This window comes from Prosopis cineraria, unplaced genomic scaffold, assembly GCF_029017545.1.
Source record: "Prosopis cineraria cultivar Desert tree isolate PC_DT_omini unplaced genomic scaffold, ASM2901754v1 PC14, whole genome shotgun sequence".
Lineage (NCBI taxonomy): Eukaryota > Viridiplantae > Streptophyta > Magnoliopsida > Fabales > Fabaceae > Prosopis > Prosopis cineraria.
In genome coordinates this window covers 6,951,085-6,968,378 of record NW_026555345.1, presented here as the reverse complement: position 1 = coordinate 6,968,378, position 17,294 = coordinate 6,951,085, and the positions used below count along the sequence as shown (strand labels likewise).

Below are 17,294 nucleotides of genomic sequence, written 5' to 3'. Positions count from 1 at the left end.
GCTTTCTCGATCTTTTAGGTGCACAGGCATGGTTCGTTGTTTTAACATATACTCCCTCCCTTTAAAAAAAAAAAATAAAATAAAATATTTTTAATAAAATCTCATTTCAATAAAATAATTATTTATTTTTAAATGAATTTTATTTTTTTATATTTATTTTTATTTAATAAAATATTTTACTCTAAAATAAATATAAAATATTTTATTTAATAGATACACTTTTTTTTTATTATACCTTAAAAAATTAAAATTATTTTATATTTTTTAACATTCAATCTTTTAAAAAATATCTTATATTTTTAAATGGATGGAGTATGATATAAACTTTTTAAATGAAAATATATTTAATATTTTTCTTCAATCATTTTATCGTTGTTCTATTTAGCACGCAATCTCTTAAAATTATTTTAGAATAATTCACGTGCTAGTATTTCAAAAAATAATTAAAAAATTACTACATAATAATGATGATAAAATCATAAATAAAAATATAATAAAGACCTCACAAAAAGATATCTACTTTTTGTGAGCGTGTTAAATGTGCTTTAAAAATTTATTTATCATGTTAATAAAAAAAATAAGAAGATCATAGTTAAATCCTACAAGATCAGAATGATGGGAACTTTTTGAGAGAATCGCACCAAAGACTCGTGGAATGGAAAAAATTGCACACAAAACTCAATATATTTTAAATTGTTTTTGTAGACTCATAGGCTCCAAAATGCAAATATGTTTCTTTGTGAAAATATATATTTGCCCCAAAGGTACAAGTTTTACAAGAGTAAGTATAACACAATGTTTGCAAAGAGCATGATAATGTCCATAAATAAACTATATAATGTTTGTTTATCATACATAATTTGTATGGTTAAATTGAAGAATAACATTCATGTTGTGTACAATACAATGTGTTAGGTGCAATTTCGAGAGTCTTAGGTGCAATATAATTCTTACATAAACAAAATGTAACATTTGGTTTGCATAAACAATACAATATTGGCAAAGAATATGGCAATGTTCATACATAAATAATAAAATATTTTTTTATTATATATAGTTTATGTGGTTAAGGATAAATGCATTTTTTTTTAACAAAGAAACATATTTGCATTTGAAACATTTGGTTTGCATAAGCAATCCAAAATATGTATAATAAATATGTATAATCTTATGTGCTATTTTTTTTTCCATTCTAAGAGTCTTAGATGCAATTCTTCCAGACTTTTTTATCATAATATTATTTATAAATAATATAAAAATATATGAACTAAATTTCACAAAGTATAATATTATAATACTTTTTTTACCCCATAATATCGTGGATTCGAAAACACGTATTTTAAAAAATATTTTTGGAAGAGCATTTTTTTTTTATTTTGGCTCTCCATGCATACGCTTGAATTTGCATTTAGTATAAAATAGTTTTGATTGTTCGTAGAATATAATTACATGGTGTAATTTATATAACCATCCTTATTTGATAAGATAAAGTTTGTTATTGATAGTGTAAGGAATCTAATATAAATTTGTGCCATGCAAAAGCCAGACCATCATGCATCGTTAAAAAATTAGTTAGGCTAGACTTTGGTGCCCCCAGTTTGTCATGGGACAAAAGAAAAGCATATTTTTATTGGAAAAAGGGGTGGAGCAGTTAAAGAAAGAAAAAGCCAAAAATTTTGTTTAAACTTTGTTGATTCGAGTTCCATTAATTAGATGCAATGCATAGACATTTCCTTGGACGGTTCTATTTATTTAATATTAATATGACACGTTGGATTCATCTAACTCTATTTTTGAGACAAAAATCTCCCAAAAGTCTAAGTAAATCCAGTGTGTCCTCTGAGCTCTAAAGAGTTTCAATTCAGACATTGCAGTTTCGTAGGTTTTCAATTTGTCTAAAATTTAACAGAGTGCAGAATTAAATTTAAAAAAATCTTATTCAAGTTTATAGGAATTTAAGTACTTTGTCGTCATTGTGTCCCTGTTGATTCCTTACAAAAAATTATAATAAGAATTAAAAACTACAGTATTAATTATTTCTCATCTTAAATTATAAGGTACTGTCATACAAAATCTCTTATATTAATAAATTAATAAATATTATTAAATACACTTAATAATTTTATTTTTTAAAAATAAAAATATAAACTTTTAAAAATACTTTTCATTTAATATATTAAAAATAGAGAATGATGAAAATTAAATAAATAGATAAAAATAATATTTGAATAACTCAATTTAATAAACCTTAACTTTTTTAAAGTGTTTTGTATTATAGAATGTTAATTTTTTTCAAAAATATTTTATAGTTTGGGACCAAAAAAAAAATAATATCAATCACTTTTTTACATATTACACCTAGTATCTTGCATGTAACTTGTCTGACTCCAGACAAATAGATTTAATAATATTTAAAAGAAAAAAATGTAATTTTGAGTCATAACATTTTACTCATATTTTGTTATAAGTCTCTATATTTTTTTTCAATATTCCAAGTCCCTGTATTTTTATTTTTTGGTGTTCTAATTTCCTTTATGAATAAAGTATAGGAACCTCAAAGGGATTTATTTAATGCGATTATATTTTTGGTGATCACTTTTGGGACTCTGATGACAAGTTCTTTCACCAAATATTTAATGCGATTATATTTTTAAGACCAGAACTTAAAACCTCTTATGAAGAATTTATAACTTTCTAGTCTTTTTTTTTTTTGCCAATATTCTCTTGTCAATTGAACCAAGGGCTCAAGAGTAGAACAATATCAATCATTATTAATTAATAAATGGATCCAGCAAGCATCAGAATTCCACACAACGCTGTGGATCAAGAAAAGGGGGAAGGAGAAATCCAAAAATTCAACTCATAAAAACTACAATCTAACCTACCCAGAAAAATATGATTTGGCTCATTCATTATTAGGGTTCTTGCTGGTTAGTACAAAGCAAGGGACCATCAAGTTATTGGGTCACCATTGTGTATCACAATTTGTGGCTATCAAATATATATATAGATAGATATATATATATATATAGAGAGAGAGAGAGAGAGATAGAGAGATGAGTCAGTGTCTTGCAGTTATGCACGGAAAAGAAAATGGGGCATTTGCTTTTCTTTTCTTCTTTAGTGACAAATTAGTCTTTGGATTATCTGAATTTGATATATTATAATTTTTTAAATGTAATTTTTTTTATCTATAAGATTTGAATTCTTGAGTTTGTTTGAAAAAAATTATTGAGCCTCTTTTATTATTTGATCCAATAAATATTGATGAAGCTACTTTCATGTGTGCCTCATGTTTCAATTGATGTATCCTCAACATCCCCACCAAATCAGGGACCTTTCTTTCACACCAAACACGTAATTCACAAACACTTATCTCTCACTTCTCCCATCACATGCAATCCCATCTTTTTCAAAGTCAATTATTTCTCTCGGGAACTCAGCAAAGGAAGATTCCTACTGCCTCAATCATGAATCCATCATCCTGTCTCAAAAAAATTATAGTTTTGTTCATGTATCTAATAAACCAGCGTGGTTATTGATTTTATTTTAGTAGGATCTTGCTTTTTTCTTGATAGTAAACACTGAATATCCAAAATTGACAGTTCCGACTAATTCAAATTTAAGCTAAGTCAGGCTTTAAATAAAGATAACTTTCTCAAACACATCATTTCTATTCTCATTATTTCAATGATCAAACTCATAAACTAATGGTTAAGGGACTAAACCAACATGTCTTGGTTAGGAACTTGTTTCTTTCTTTCTTTTTCCCCCTCATGGATATATCTGGTGTGGTTTACATGATCTATCCTAGAGATTAATAGAATCAAACTTGATTTATAAGATTAGGAGACTGGTCTCAATAGTCTTGTACTGACTTAGCTTTTTTTCTCTCTATAAGAGGCTCATTTCATCCTGATAAACTCAATTAAGATAATAAAAATAGAAAAAAATGACAATAAAATCCCTTCAATTTATGTAAATAATAATTTGATTCTTTAAAATGCTATAATTTCACCAAAGTCTGTAGGAATCTCTGTGTCAATAAATTTTAAATTAAAAAATTTTTTTACCCTTATTGATAAGTTGTGATTTCTTATTTAATTATTGTGATTCTTTAAATAAAAGTTGTTATTCTTTAAACAAATGTTGTAAATGAGATTTTTTATTTTGAAAACTTATTTTTCAATAATAGAAATTACACTTGACAAGTTGGTGTTCCTTAAATAAAAGTTGTGATTATGACTTATTTTTTAATAACAAAAATTACATTTGACAAATTGTGATTTATTATCCAACTTTTATGATTTACATAACAAAAGATATTATTCTTTAAACAAAAGTTGTGACTGGGGCTTGTTATTTTTAATAAAATTAAAATTTATTGACACAGAAGTCCCTAAGAACTTCAATGAAATTATGACATTTCAAGAGATCAAATTGTCATTTATATAATCCGGAGGGATTCTATTATCATTTTTCCATAAAAATACTTATAATTATAAGAAATCCATAACAATCTCTAATAACAATAATAAATATTTTAGTTACAATTTAAATGATTCGAATTCATAACTTCAACAATAATAACAACATGCAACAAACTTCTACAATACGTCTAATCTACATTACAACAACAATTTAATAGCAAATTAAATTAAAATTATATTAAATAGAAGGATGAAATATGAATGAAAGAATGACTACATTCAAACTTCAAATTATTTAAATATATTAAAAATAATTAAAATTATATTAAAATAATTTCATAGAATCAGATTGGATTAAATGGTTTGAGAGTTTGATCTCCTATTCTGTCCAATGTGAGAAGCTAGTCTGGTTTTTTTAGTCTTTCGAACTAATTTTTTTACTGGATCGAGTTTTTCTAAGTTGGACAAGATAATTGGACTTTTACACAATCCTAACTGCTAGTGTCCATTATCTTCACAAATCTTACTTATGAAAATGCCATGGCGGGAACTTTGTAATTTGCAAGTTGTCTTTGCAGCCCATATATTTATTAAAATGCCATTGTGTTCAATGTATTCACAATAATTATTTACGAAAATGCCATTGTTCTCAACTTCTTGCCTCTTCATTTCTCCTCTATTTCCTTTCAAGTAGCACCGTTTTTTTAACAAAACAAGGCCGGTTTATTAATCAATCAAAAAACAATTACACACGCTAACTCACCTATAAAGAAAAACAAAACAAAGCAGTAAACCTGAATACAACCTATAAGAAAAGAAATAAAACCAAAGTACAACCTATGAAATCAAAACCAAAAAAAAAAAAAACATGAAACAACCTACGAATAACAATTAAACCATTAACCAATGCCTTCCTTCAACTTTACATAAGTCCCTCGCTGAGAGCGTATGTCACTTACAATATTCAAAATAATTAAGTTAACATTAATATAGTACTAGTGACAATCTAGATCATTCTTCATTAAGGAGGCTAACTAATATTAATTAAAGTTAAACCAGTGAACTAAACTAATCAAGATTTGATTGATTTTAGCTAATTAAATTAAGTGAACAGATTTAATTAAAAACTTAATTAACTAACAAAATAGAAAAGGGAGTGTTTTAACCCTTTTTAAAGTGGAGTCCTAATAGTTGTGGGATGCTAGATTTCTTATTTACTCTTTTTAATTAGGCTTAAGTTAATTTTCATCTCTTGATCAAGTTAAACCCTTTACATAATTTTGTATAAGTATGCCTTCCTAACTAATTCAATTAACCAAGTCCTTACACAATTTTGTACAAGCACCTAATCAATTCCTCAGTTAAGTGCAAAGTGATCAAATTCTTCTTAGGTTTCCTTTATGTGCAGCTCAGCCTATGGTAATTCCAATACATAATTTTATATACAAGACATTTTATCAAATACCAACCAAACATATTTATGCATAGACAATGTAAGACACATTCAACACACATAACATATATATATATATATATATATATAAATTACATTGTATTGGAGAAAATTTTCAGCTACTATATAAAGGGGAATCAAGTGAAAAAACACTAAACCAACAAGTTAAATACTAATTTTGGTAAATAAAAGTAAGATATAGCAATACTCCTAATTTTAAGAATAATATTACATCAACATAGGTTTAATGGAAAGTGGTCATAACCCTTAACCTTCCTTGAGACACTTCAAGACTCCTCTAGCATCTTTCCCTCCTAGCACTTCTTGCACATTTAGCCTCTAGTTATCTTCGAACCTATTTGAATATAGTTCTTCCACCATGGCTGAACCATACTCATGAACACCTTAAGGATTTTGAAGGCAAACCAAAAAAATAAAGCTTAGGGTTTGAAAAGTAAGGTGGAAGAAGAAGAATGATGGAGTTGGATTAGGATTTTGATAGTTGGATCATGAGATATGGAGAAGAAAAGATGAGATGGAGATGAAGAACATGAAGAACAATAGAGAGAGAATGGAGAAGGGTGGGGGTTGAAAAAATAAGAGTGAATGAAAGGATGAATACTGAAAATAAAATTAGGATAATTTGATTCAAGTTTAGGGTGGAAGGACCTAACTCTAGTGTTAAGTAAATGGATAAAAAATAAGCTAAGGTAACTTTATTATTTACCATGGTAAAATGAATGAAAATTTAGATGAAAATGGTCTGAAAATAGAATCAAATAAAGCTAAATGTAATGGAAAATTAAGAAAGAGAGAGAATGGATTCAAAGTGTGGTATAATGTATGCAAGATTATGTAAGACTTGTACTTTCACTCTAAAACTCAAGTGTTTTGCTTTTTGACTCATCTATTATTCCAATCCAATGATTCTCATGTGCCAAATTCAAGGTGTGTAACCCAACACAAATAAATGTGACATACAAAATTAAAGTTTAAAGCACATGAATAATAATTGCATTTCTAATTAAAATTAATTTCTAAATATGTGGCATAATGTAATTAAATAATAAAAGCTAGTTATGAAAACATAAAAGAACCTCTGGGACGTGCCAAATAGCTTAAAAATTATAAGCCCACACATGCACAAAAATAACCTATTTTGAGTACAATAAAACAAGTTAACTCAAAATTTTAATTTTTCAAAATTGTCAACTTATGAAATGAATTACTCTTAATCTAAAAAGAGTTTGAAAAATCTAATTGGACCATTGTTCTTCTGGATTAAAAATGCATCTTGATTAATTTTTTTAAACATATTCTCAAAATTCTAATTTTATGACCAAAATGCTTCTAATGTATATAATCCTACACTTAGGTGATTTCTCACAATTAATGCAATAAGTGTGTAATATGGGTAAATATAACATGATTTTTGGTTAATAATAATAAAAAAATTGTGTAATAAATGTGGCTTATCACTCCTCTCTGCAGATTCAACCCCAAAACATCAATTAGAGGAGATAGTGGCTCAAAGAGCCATCCTTGTAGTGTAATGCCTCTCGTAACTTGAGCTATAATCTAGTTAGCAGCAATATTACCTTTACGAGAAACCAAAGCCAAACAACAATCACCATCAAACTTGGAAAGATCAAGACACTTCTACAAAATATCAGCATAATCCTATTCACAACCAACCAAATCTTCCATAGCCTTCATTTTTCTAGACAAAACCTAACAATCAATCTCAATTATTACGTTCCCCTCATAGGATAAATCCTTCACCAAGAGAGCTTCCAAAAGAGCCAAATCGTAACATCTTGAAAAATTAACCTCCTATTAATTAAACTAATTAAAGGTAGTTAAGTGAAGATTATATGGTATGTGGTTAGATAGGGCTAGTGAATGTTTTGGGTTGTGTTTTTAGCCCTAGATTTAGGTTTGAACTAAGGTCGAGTCACTTAGACATCAAAAAGGAAGAAAAATAAAAGAAGTTGTTTCTATACCATATGCCGTAGCGCATGTGTTGTGTTCCGTAGCACATTGAGCCAAAAAATCTAAAAGGAGCCTCTTAGTATGCTGCGGTATATGTAACATGCACCACGGCATATGTAACATCCTGATTTTTATATAATAAAGAAATTGTGGAATTTAGGTTTTGAGGAAAAAAATGATAATAATAGGAATTTATATTATTTGAGGTTATATTATGATTAGGTATTTAATTATGAATTTAAAAATTTAAATTTAAAACCACATAAGCAATATTTAGTTAAGATATAATACATAAATAATTTTTTTTATGTGTGTGTTAAAAAAAAAAGAGAAGGTAGAAGGAACAAAAAAAAGGGGGGGTGGAAGGTTGTTGTTTCTAAGTCCCACATTGGTTAGATGAGGGAAGAGAAGAGGTGCCTTCATGTATAAAAAGGAGGGGGTGTGTGCATTAGGAAGCATGAGAGGCTAAGATGCAATTTAGAGAAAATTGCAACTTTGGGCCCAAAGGTTTGAATAATTAAATTCAAACCTATAGTTTTTTTTAAATATAATTTTGGGACTCACAATCCCATTTTTATATTATTTTTCTCTCTTCCTCTCACGTTGCTCGGCGTTTTCTCACAAGGGGGGATTATTTTCTTTTTCTTCAGGTATGTTCTAACTTTCCTGTTTAGATTAGCATTTAAAAATTTATTTAATTACAAAATTAATTTTATAGTTATTTTCTAAATAATATTAGCTTTCTAGTGATATGATTATTTTGTAGGATAGAGTAAATATTTTGATTAGGATTTTTCTATAGGATAGTTAATCTGATGATATGATGGATTAAAAATATAGGTTAAAATTTTTAGGGATATAATAAATATTATAGAATATTTTCTTGAGGTTGAAACTCATGTTTAAGAATTTTTGAGTTAAAATCTAGATCTATATGGTTGAATTTATGTGGAATCTGAGACGTAGGGATAAACCTATGATTATTAAATATTTATTTAAGTATGAATAGGTATTTTTGAGGTTATAGAAAGGTGATTTGAGGCTTCAGGATAATTCTAAAATTTTTAATTTATTTTTGGATGAATTTTTAGAATGTAGAAGGATGAAATTGTGATACTAGAAGTGAATTGAGGATAAAAAAAAATAGTTCATTAGGGTACGAGAATTTTAGAAAAGAATTTGGGAAGTTAAATGAGGCATAAATCTTAAATTAGTGTTAATATGGACTATAGATTTAAGACTTTCTAACTCTTTAAATTAGAGTTATTTATTTTAATGTAAAATTAATATATAGTATTGTGAAATAATTATGTAGATTATATTGACAAAGATAGTGGTGAAAAAGGAGTTGTGAAGGGGAACTTGTTATTCAAGACACAAGGTAACCATTATTAATGTGTTGTGATGAGTGTGTTTGTGAATGGTTATGTGTTGTTTTGTTGTTTGGAAAAATTATGAATTATTAAAATAAATACTGTATATACTTGTTTGAAATTATTGCCAAGTGGGTTAAAAATTTATTTTTGTTTATCATGATGAGATATTATTGTTCGGATATATTCCTGTTTGGATATTTGAATGATGCATGACTTGTCAGGGTATTTTAATGTATGGTGTTAATGGGAATTTCTGTTCGGTTAATTATTACCACGTGGTAAGCCCTCATTGGACCCAATGAGTGGCGTGTCGCTTGGTCCAACTCACCTTTGGCCGGGTGATTTGGCGTCCGAGCATGGCGAAAGGAGGATATAAGGTGCAGTCATGCAAATTAAATACTTGTTCGGTTTGTTTGAAAGTATTGTTCGGTTAAATGTTTTGTGTGCCCACTTAGCAATCGCATGATTAGTTACATCCGCATGCATCATTACATATTAATTTTTGGTTACTGGGACTTTTAAGTCTCATTCCCCGTGGTTAATATTTTTACAGGAGCGAATCCGGCCGAGAAAGCACCAGAGGTGTAATTATGGTGTATGAGACACCATCTTTTACGTTGCCTCTTATTTTGGATTATACAATGTATCTTGTGCCAACTTAGGACATATCTTGTCTATGAAGCATGTAAACTCTAATCCTTTTTATTAAATGCATTTATATGTCCAAGAGGATTATGTCTGTCCCTTTTGATTCATGACCTAATTTAAATAACATGCTATGAGGATCATGTCTGTCCCTCATGGTTCAATTACTTTTTGAGATATTTTAAGACCTGTGGTATATTGTCTTGGATGTATCATGGTAGAAATTTTTCTACCATGATAATGGTTTTAATAATTTGCGAAAAATCGGTTTGTAAATTTGAGGGTGTTACATATTGGTATCAGAGCATATAGTCGGTTGGCAATATACATTGTTATGGTGCTTCTCATTGTATGGCCATGATATAGCTAGGCTAATTTTATTATTTATATCTTGTATCCTTTAGGAGGGGAGAGAAAATGCCTGTTACTCGTGGTAACTCAGGATTCCAACATGAGCACCTGCCACCGCCACTGCCAAATGAGGAGCCTGACTTGGCGGAATTAAGAATGCTTGTAAAAACATTAACAGACAAGGTTCAAGGATACGAACAAGAGTTGACGGAGCTAAAGAGGCAAAAGGTAACTGAAAATGGAGATAGGGCTCATGTTGAGAGTCATGTGGGGGAAGGCAGTTCCTCACATCCTGCCACTCTGAGAGATCATGAGTCTAGAAGGAAAGAAATTAGGCAGGAGGAACAGAGAGCCCCACCGACCATTACTGATGTGTGGGAAACTGTTAGGAAGTTTAACCCTCCTACGTTTGATGGTAACCTTAAACCATCCGTGGTAGAGGAATGGGTGAAGAGACTCGAATCCATCTTTCGAGTAGTCACATGCACCAGCAATCAAAAAGTACAAGTAGCATTAGTGCTCCTAGTGAAAGGAGCAAGAGATTGGTGGGAGACAGCAGGGCCCAGGGATGATTCTACACTCACCTGGGAGGAATTCAAGGAAAAATTATTTAGGCATTACTTTCCATCAGAGTTAAGGTCTGAGAAGGAAGCGGAATTCCATGCCTTTAAGCAAGGGAACCTCGATGAGGACACATTCATTGCTAAGTTTCAGGAGTTATCTAGATACTCCACGTACCTGCAGTATAGGGATGATTCCGAATGGAAGGCTAAGCGCTTATTGGAGAAGGCTAGACCAGAATTGAGGGAACAATTGGCTCATCTAGATATCCGAGATTATGATGAAATGTGCATAAAACTACAAGTAGTAGCTCGCAGTAAGAAGGAGGTTGAGAGAGAGAAGAGGGGTTATTCATATAGTAGACCCCCAACCTACCCTCGACCCACCGGAGGCATTATGAAGAAAAACCATCAGGGTTCGAGTAGCTCATGGAACCAAGGAAGGCAGAAGGGTCCATTTCAAAGGGGCCAAGGACAGAGGAGCTATCATAGTAGTTATTACGGGTCACAGAGGAGCCCAACAGTATCTACCCCTGCCCCGAGTACAGCGAGCTCTCAACAGTGCACTAAATGCGGGCGTCGTCATTTCGGACAGTGCTGGATCTGTTACATTTGTGGGAAACCCGGTCACATTGCAAAGTTTTGTGGGGACAACCAGGGCTCAAATATGAAGAACCCTTCCCAACATCCTACTGTCTCTGGTCGTGTGTTTGCTCTTACTCAGGACACCATGAACTCCCCAGATGCCATTAGAGGTAACATCAAAATCCTTCATCATGATATTGTTGCACTATTTGATTCGGGTGCTACACACTCTTTTATTTCTGAAACTTGTGTAAAGAACCTTGATTTGCCTGTGTGTATTTTACCTTTGATATGAATGTGTCTACTCCTGCGGGAGAATCTGTGAGGACCGCTAAGGCATGCCTTAACCTAGTAGTCGAGTTTAAAAATAGGAAAACAACTATGGACTTAATTATCCTACCACTGAGAGGTATGGATGTAATTGTGGGAATGAATTGGATGGCTGCAAATGGTGCTATCCTAGATTGTAGAGAGAGGAGTGTGTCTTTATCTTCTTTGTCGGTGACCCCAGTCGAGACTCAAGATCATGTTTTCTTGTCGGCGGCGCAAGTTGATAGATGTATGAAGAAGGGTTGCCAGGCCTACATGGTTTTCTTCTCTATCCAAGCTGAGATTGATGAAGGCGTGAAGAATATCCCAATTGTCAAAGAATTTGCGGATGTATTTCCAGACGAAGTCTCCGGTTTACCCCCAAAGCGCGAGGTAGAGTTCTCAATTGAATTGGTACCCGGTACAGGGCCAATTTCTAAGGCTCCTTATCGGATGTCCCCTTCAGAGTTAGCGGAACTGAAAAAGCAAATTGAAGAGCTACTTGAGAAGGGTTTCATCAGACCGAGTGTTTCACCTTGGGGATCTCCAGTCCTTTTTGTAAAGAAGAAGGACGGAAGCCTCCGATTGTGCATTGATTATAGACAATTGAACAAAGTAACCATCAAGAACAAATATCCACTTCCGAGAATCGATGATTTGCTGGATCAGCTTGTGGGATCCGCAGTTTTCTCAAAGATTGACTTAAGGTCAGGGTACCACCAATTGAGAGTGAGAGCAGAGGATATACCTAAGACAGCATTTCGGACGAGATATGGGCATTATGAATTCATGGTGATGCCGTTTGGACTTACGAATGCTCCTGCGGTATTCATGGATTACATGAATAGGATCTTTCGACCCTATTTAGATAAGTTTGTAGTAGTGTTTATTGATGACATTCTTATTTATTCAAAGGATGAGGAGGCTCATGGTGAACATTTAAGAATCGTCTTGCAAGTTTTGAGGGAACATAAGCTTTATGCCAAATTAAGCAAGTGTGAATTTTGGCTCCAAGAAGTAAAGTTTTTGGGCCATGTTGTGTCCAGAGATGGAGTTGCGGTGGATCCTAGCAAGATTGATGCAGTGATGAAGTGGGAACAGCCAAAATCTGTTACAGAGATACGAAGCTTTTTAGGTCTAGCAGGTTATTATCGTCGCTTTATTAAGGGATTTTCGCAAATTGCGATGCCCTTAACTAAGCTAACTAAGAAGGATGCCCCATTTATTTGGACTGACAAATGTGAAGCTGCTTTCCAAGAATTGAAAAAGAGGTTAACCACTACTCCAGTATTGACTATTCCTGACCCTGTGGTGCCGTACACTCTGTACACTGATGCTTCTTTAAAGGGTTTAGGATGTGTTTTGATGCAAAATGACCGAGTGGTTGCCTATTCCTCCAGACAGTTGAGACCACACGAGGAAAATTACCCTACTCATGATTTGGAGTTAGCTGCAGTTGTGTTTGCTCTAAGATATGGAGACACTACTTGTATGGATCTAAGTTTCAAATCTTCAGTGACCATAAGAGCCTGAAGTATTTATTTGATCAAAAAGAGCTTAATATGAGGCAGCGACGATGGATGGAATTTCTAAAGGATTATGACTTTGAATTACATTACCATCCGGGTAAGGCTAACGTGGTAGCTGATGCCTTAAGTAGAAAGACTATTCATGCTGCACATTTGATGGTTCATGAATATCATTTATGGAACAGTTTTCATGATGTTCCAGTAGATGTGATTGAACATCAAATGGCCGCACTCCAGGTAGCAGACTTTGAGAGCAAATTCTGGGAAGATCTCAGAGTCTCACAGCAAAGTGATGACTACTTAAGGAATATAAGGAAGGAGATAGTGGTAGGTAAGGCCCCAAATTTTACCATCTCTGAGGACACAGTGATGAAGTATAAAGGTAGAGTTTGTGTACCTAATGATCCAAGATTGAGGAATATCCTTTTAGAAGAAGCTCATAGGAGCAAATATACAATTCATCCCGGTATAACTAAAATGTACCATGATTTGAAGCGAGGTTGGTGGTGGCCAGGAATGAAGAAAGATGTAACTGAATTTGTTTCTAGATGTTTAACGTGTCAGAAGATAAAGATAGAACATCAGAAGCCAGCTGGAACACTGCAACCGTTAGATATTCCAAAGTGGAAATGGGATGATATTTCTATGGATTTCATCACTGGACTGCCAAGAACACCCTCGAGTAAGGATGCTATTTGGGTGATAGTAGACCGACTCACCAAATCAGCTCACTTTTTGGCGATCAAGTTTACCTCTACATTAGAGAAATTTGCTGAGATATACATTAAGGAGATAGTTAGACTTCATGGTATACCCTCTAGAATTGTGTCAGATCGTGACCCAAGGTTCACTTCAAACTTTTGGGGTGCGCTACAGAAGGCTATGGGTACCAGACTGAGTTTTAGCACCGCATACCACCCCCAAACAGATGGACAAACAGAGAGGACGATCCAGACTTTGGAGGACATGTTGAGAGCTTGTGCCATTGAACTACCAGGTAGTTGGGATAATCATTTGCCATTAGCTGAATTTGCTTATAATAACAGCTATCATTCTAGTATTGGGATGGCGCCTTATGAGGCCTTGTATGGAAGGAAGTGTAGATCGCCTTTATGTTGGACAGAATTAAGTGAGAGGAGTATCATTGGTCCAGAAATTGTAGAGCAAACCACCCAGAAGATTGCAATGATTAAGCAAAAATTGCTAACCGCTCAGAGCCGACAGAAGAGCTATGCTGATAAGAGGAGACGGCCGTTAGAGTTTGAAGTAGGAGATCATGTATTTTTGAAGGTTTCTCCAGTGACAGGCATTGGTAGATCCATTAAGGCAAAGAAATTGACACCTAGATTTATGGGCCCGTATGAGATCTTGGAGCGAATTGGATCTACTGCATATAGAGTTGCATTACCTCCACAGATTGCAGGTATCCATAATGTGTTCCACGTATCACAGTTGAAGAAGTACAACCCGGATCCCTCCCATGTTATTGAACCTGAAGAAGTAGAATTGAGGGAGAATTTGACCTTTAGATCCGAACCGGAGCGAATTGAGGACTTTAAGGACAAACAACTACGCAATAAGACCATCCGACTCGTGAAGGTGATTTGGAAGGGTGGAGCCCTAGGTGATGCTACTTGGGAGACCGAGGAGAGTATGAGGCGAGATTATCCACATTTATTTGCTTAGGTACATAGTTTCTAAGCTTATCTATTAAATTTTGAGGACAAAATTTCTAAAAGGAGGGGAGAATTGTAACATCCTGATTTTTATATAATAAAGAAATTGTGGAATTTAGGTTTTGAGGAAAAAAATGATAATAATAGGAATTTATATTATTTGAGGTTATATTATGATTAGGTATTTAATTATGAATTTAAAAATTTAAATTTAAAACCACATAAGCAATATTTAGTTAAGATATAATACATAAATAATTTTTTTTTATGTGTGTGTTAAAAAAAAAAAGAGAAGGTAGAAGGAACAAAAAAAAGGGGGGGTGGAAGGTTGTTGTTTCTAAGTCCCACATTGGTTAGATGAGGGAAGAGAAGAGGTGCCTTCATGTATAAAAAGGAGGGGGTGTGTGCATTAGGAAGCATGAGAGGCTAAGATGCAATTTAGAGAAAATTGCAACTTTGGGCCCAAAGGTTTGAATAATTAAATTCAAACCTATAGTTTTTTTTAATATAATTTTGGGACTCACAATCCCATTTTTATATTATTTTTCTCTCTTCCTCTCACGTTGCTCGGCGTTTTCTCACAAGGGGGGATTATTTTCTTTTTCTTCAGGTATGTTCTAACTTTCCTGTTTAGATTAGCATTTAAAAATTTATTTAATTACAAAATTAATTTTATAGTTATTTTCTAAATAATATTAGCTTTCTAGTGATATGATTATTTTGTAGGATAGAGTAAATATTTTGATTAGGATTTTTCTATAGGATAGTTAATCTGATGATATGATGGATTAAAAATATAGGTTAAAATTCTTAGGGATATAATAAATATTATAGAATATTTTCTTGAGGTTGAAACTCATGTTTAAGAATTTTTGAGTTAAAATCTAGATCTATATGGTTGAATTTATGTGGAATCTGAGACGTAGGGATAAACCTATGATTATTAAATATTTATTTAAGTATGAATAGGTATTTTTGAGGTTATAGAAAGGTGATTTGAGGCTTCAGGATAATTCTAAAATTTTTAATTTATTTTTGGATGAATTTTTAGAATGTAGAAGGATGAAATTGTGATACTAGAAGTGAATTGAGGATAAAAAAAAATAGTTCATTAGGGTACGAGAATTTTAGAAAAGAATTTGGGAAGTTAAATGAGGCATAAATCTTAAATTAGTGTTAATATGGACTATAGATTTAAGACTTTCTAACTCTTTAAATTAGAGTTATTTATTTTAATGTAAAATTAATATATAGTATTGTGAAATAATTATGTAGATTATATTGACAAAGATAGTGGTGAAAAAGGAGTTGTGAAGGGGAACTTGTTATTCAAGACACAAGGTAACCATTATTAATGTGTTGTGATGAGTGTGTTTGTGAATGGTTATGTGTTGTTTTGTTGTTTGGAAAAATTATGAATTATTAAAATAAATACTGTATATACTTGTTTGAAATTATTGCCAAGTGGGTTAAAAATTTATTTTTGTTTATCATGATGAGATATTATTGTTCGGATATATTCCTGTTTGGATATTTGAATGATGCATGACTTGTCAGGGTATTTTAATGTATGGTGTTAATGGGAATTTCTGTTCGGTTAATTATTACCACGTGGTAAGCCCTCATTGGACCCAATGAGTGGCGTGTCGCTTGGTCCAACTCACCTTTGGCCGGGTGATTTGGCGTCCGAGCATGGCGAAAGGAGGATATAAGGTGCAGTCATGCAAATTAAATACTTGTTCGGTTTGTTTGAAAGTATTGTTCGGTTAAATGTTTTGTGTGCCCACTTAGCAATCGCATGATTAGTTACATCCGCATGCATCATTACATATTAATTTTTGGTTACTGGGACTTTTAAGTCTCATTCCCCGTGGTTAATATTTTTACAGGAGCGAATCCGGCTGAGAAAGCACCAGAGGTGTAATTATGGTGTATGAGACACCATCTTTTACGTTGCCTCTTATTTTGGATTATACAATGTATCTTGTGCCAACTTAGGACATATCTTGTCTATGAAGCATGTAAACTCTAATCCTTTTTATTAAATGCATTTATATGTCCAAGAGGATTATGTCTGTCCCTTTTGATTCATGACCTAATTTAAATAACATGCTATGAGGATCATGTCTGTCCCTCATGGTTCAAATTACTTTTTGAGATATTTTAAGACCTGTGGTATATTGTCTTGGATGTATCATGGTAGAAATTTTTCTACCATGATAATGGTTTTAATAATTTGCGAAAAATCGGTTTGTAAATTTGAGGGTGTTACAGCATATGGCCCTATTTCTATAGAAATGAGATGCAAATCAGAGGGGAAAATCAGAAGAGTTAGAAGGAGAAAACATAAGAGTGCAACTTTCCTCTATTAGGGATTCAATTTTAAGA

The 17,294-nt window shown here is 32.4% G+C and overlaps 1 protein-coding gene and 1 long non-coding RNA gene across 3 annotated transcripts; both read left to right on the top strand.

Annotated features, from left to right (window-relative positions):
* The first annotated feature begins 8,363 nt into the window (after window positions 1-8,363).
* Window positions 8,364-9,973, top strand: LOC129292527 (uncharacterized). Its single transcript, XR_008588899.1, has 3 exons — window positions 8,364-8,525; window positions 9,191-9,256; window positions 9,805-9,973. It is a non-coding gene; the product is annotated as an uncharacterized LOC129292527 (long non-coding RNA).
* A 416-nt stretch (window positions 9,974-10,389) lies between these two features.
* On the top strand, window positions 10,390-16,947 carry LOC129293842 (uncharacterized). Of its 2 annotated transcripts, none has more exons than XM_054931954.1 (3): window positions 10,390-11,562; window positions 16,182-16,247; window positions 16,796-16,947. In XM_054931954.1, exons 1-3 carry the CDS (start codon window positions 10,404-10,406, stop codon window positions 16,828-16,830), a joined length of 1,260 nt encoding a protein of 419 aa, XP_054787929.1. In that variant the 5' UTR covers window positions 10,390-10,403; the 3' UTR covers window positions 16,831-16,947. The 2 variants fall into 2 exon arrangements, 1 of the variants encoding a protein (XP_054787929.1); XR_008589229.1 differs by lacking the exon at window positions 10,390-11,562 and adding an exon at window positions 15,280-15,516 and having other exon boundaries at window positions 16,796-16,808.
* Window positions 16,948-17,294: the final 347 nt, after the last annotated feature.

What these genes read in the sequence shown, in the direction of transcription:
- LOC129293842 (XM_054931954.1), top strand. Translation starts at nt 10,404, where the DNA reads ATGCTTGTAAAAACATTAACAGACAAGGTTCAAGGATACGAACAAGAG. An exon ending in CTCCCCAGATGCCATTAGAG is followed by an intron (nt 11,563 to 16,181) that starts GTAACATCAAAA and finishes ATAATTATGTAG; the next exon opens with ATTATATTGACAAAGATAGT. An exon ending in CTTGTTATTCAAGACACAAG is followed by an intron (nt 16,248 to 16,795) that starts GTAACCATTATT and finishes ATATTTTTACAG; the next exon opens with GAGCGAATCCGGCTGAGAAA.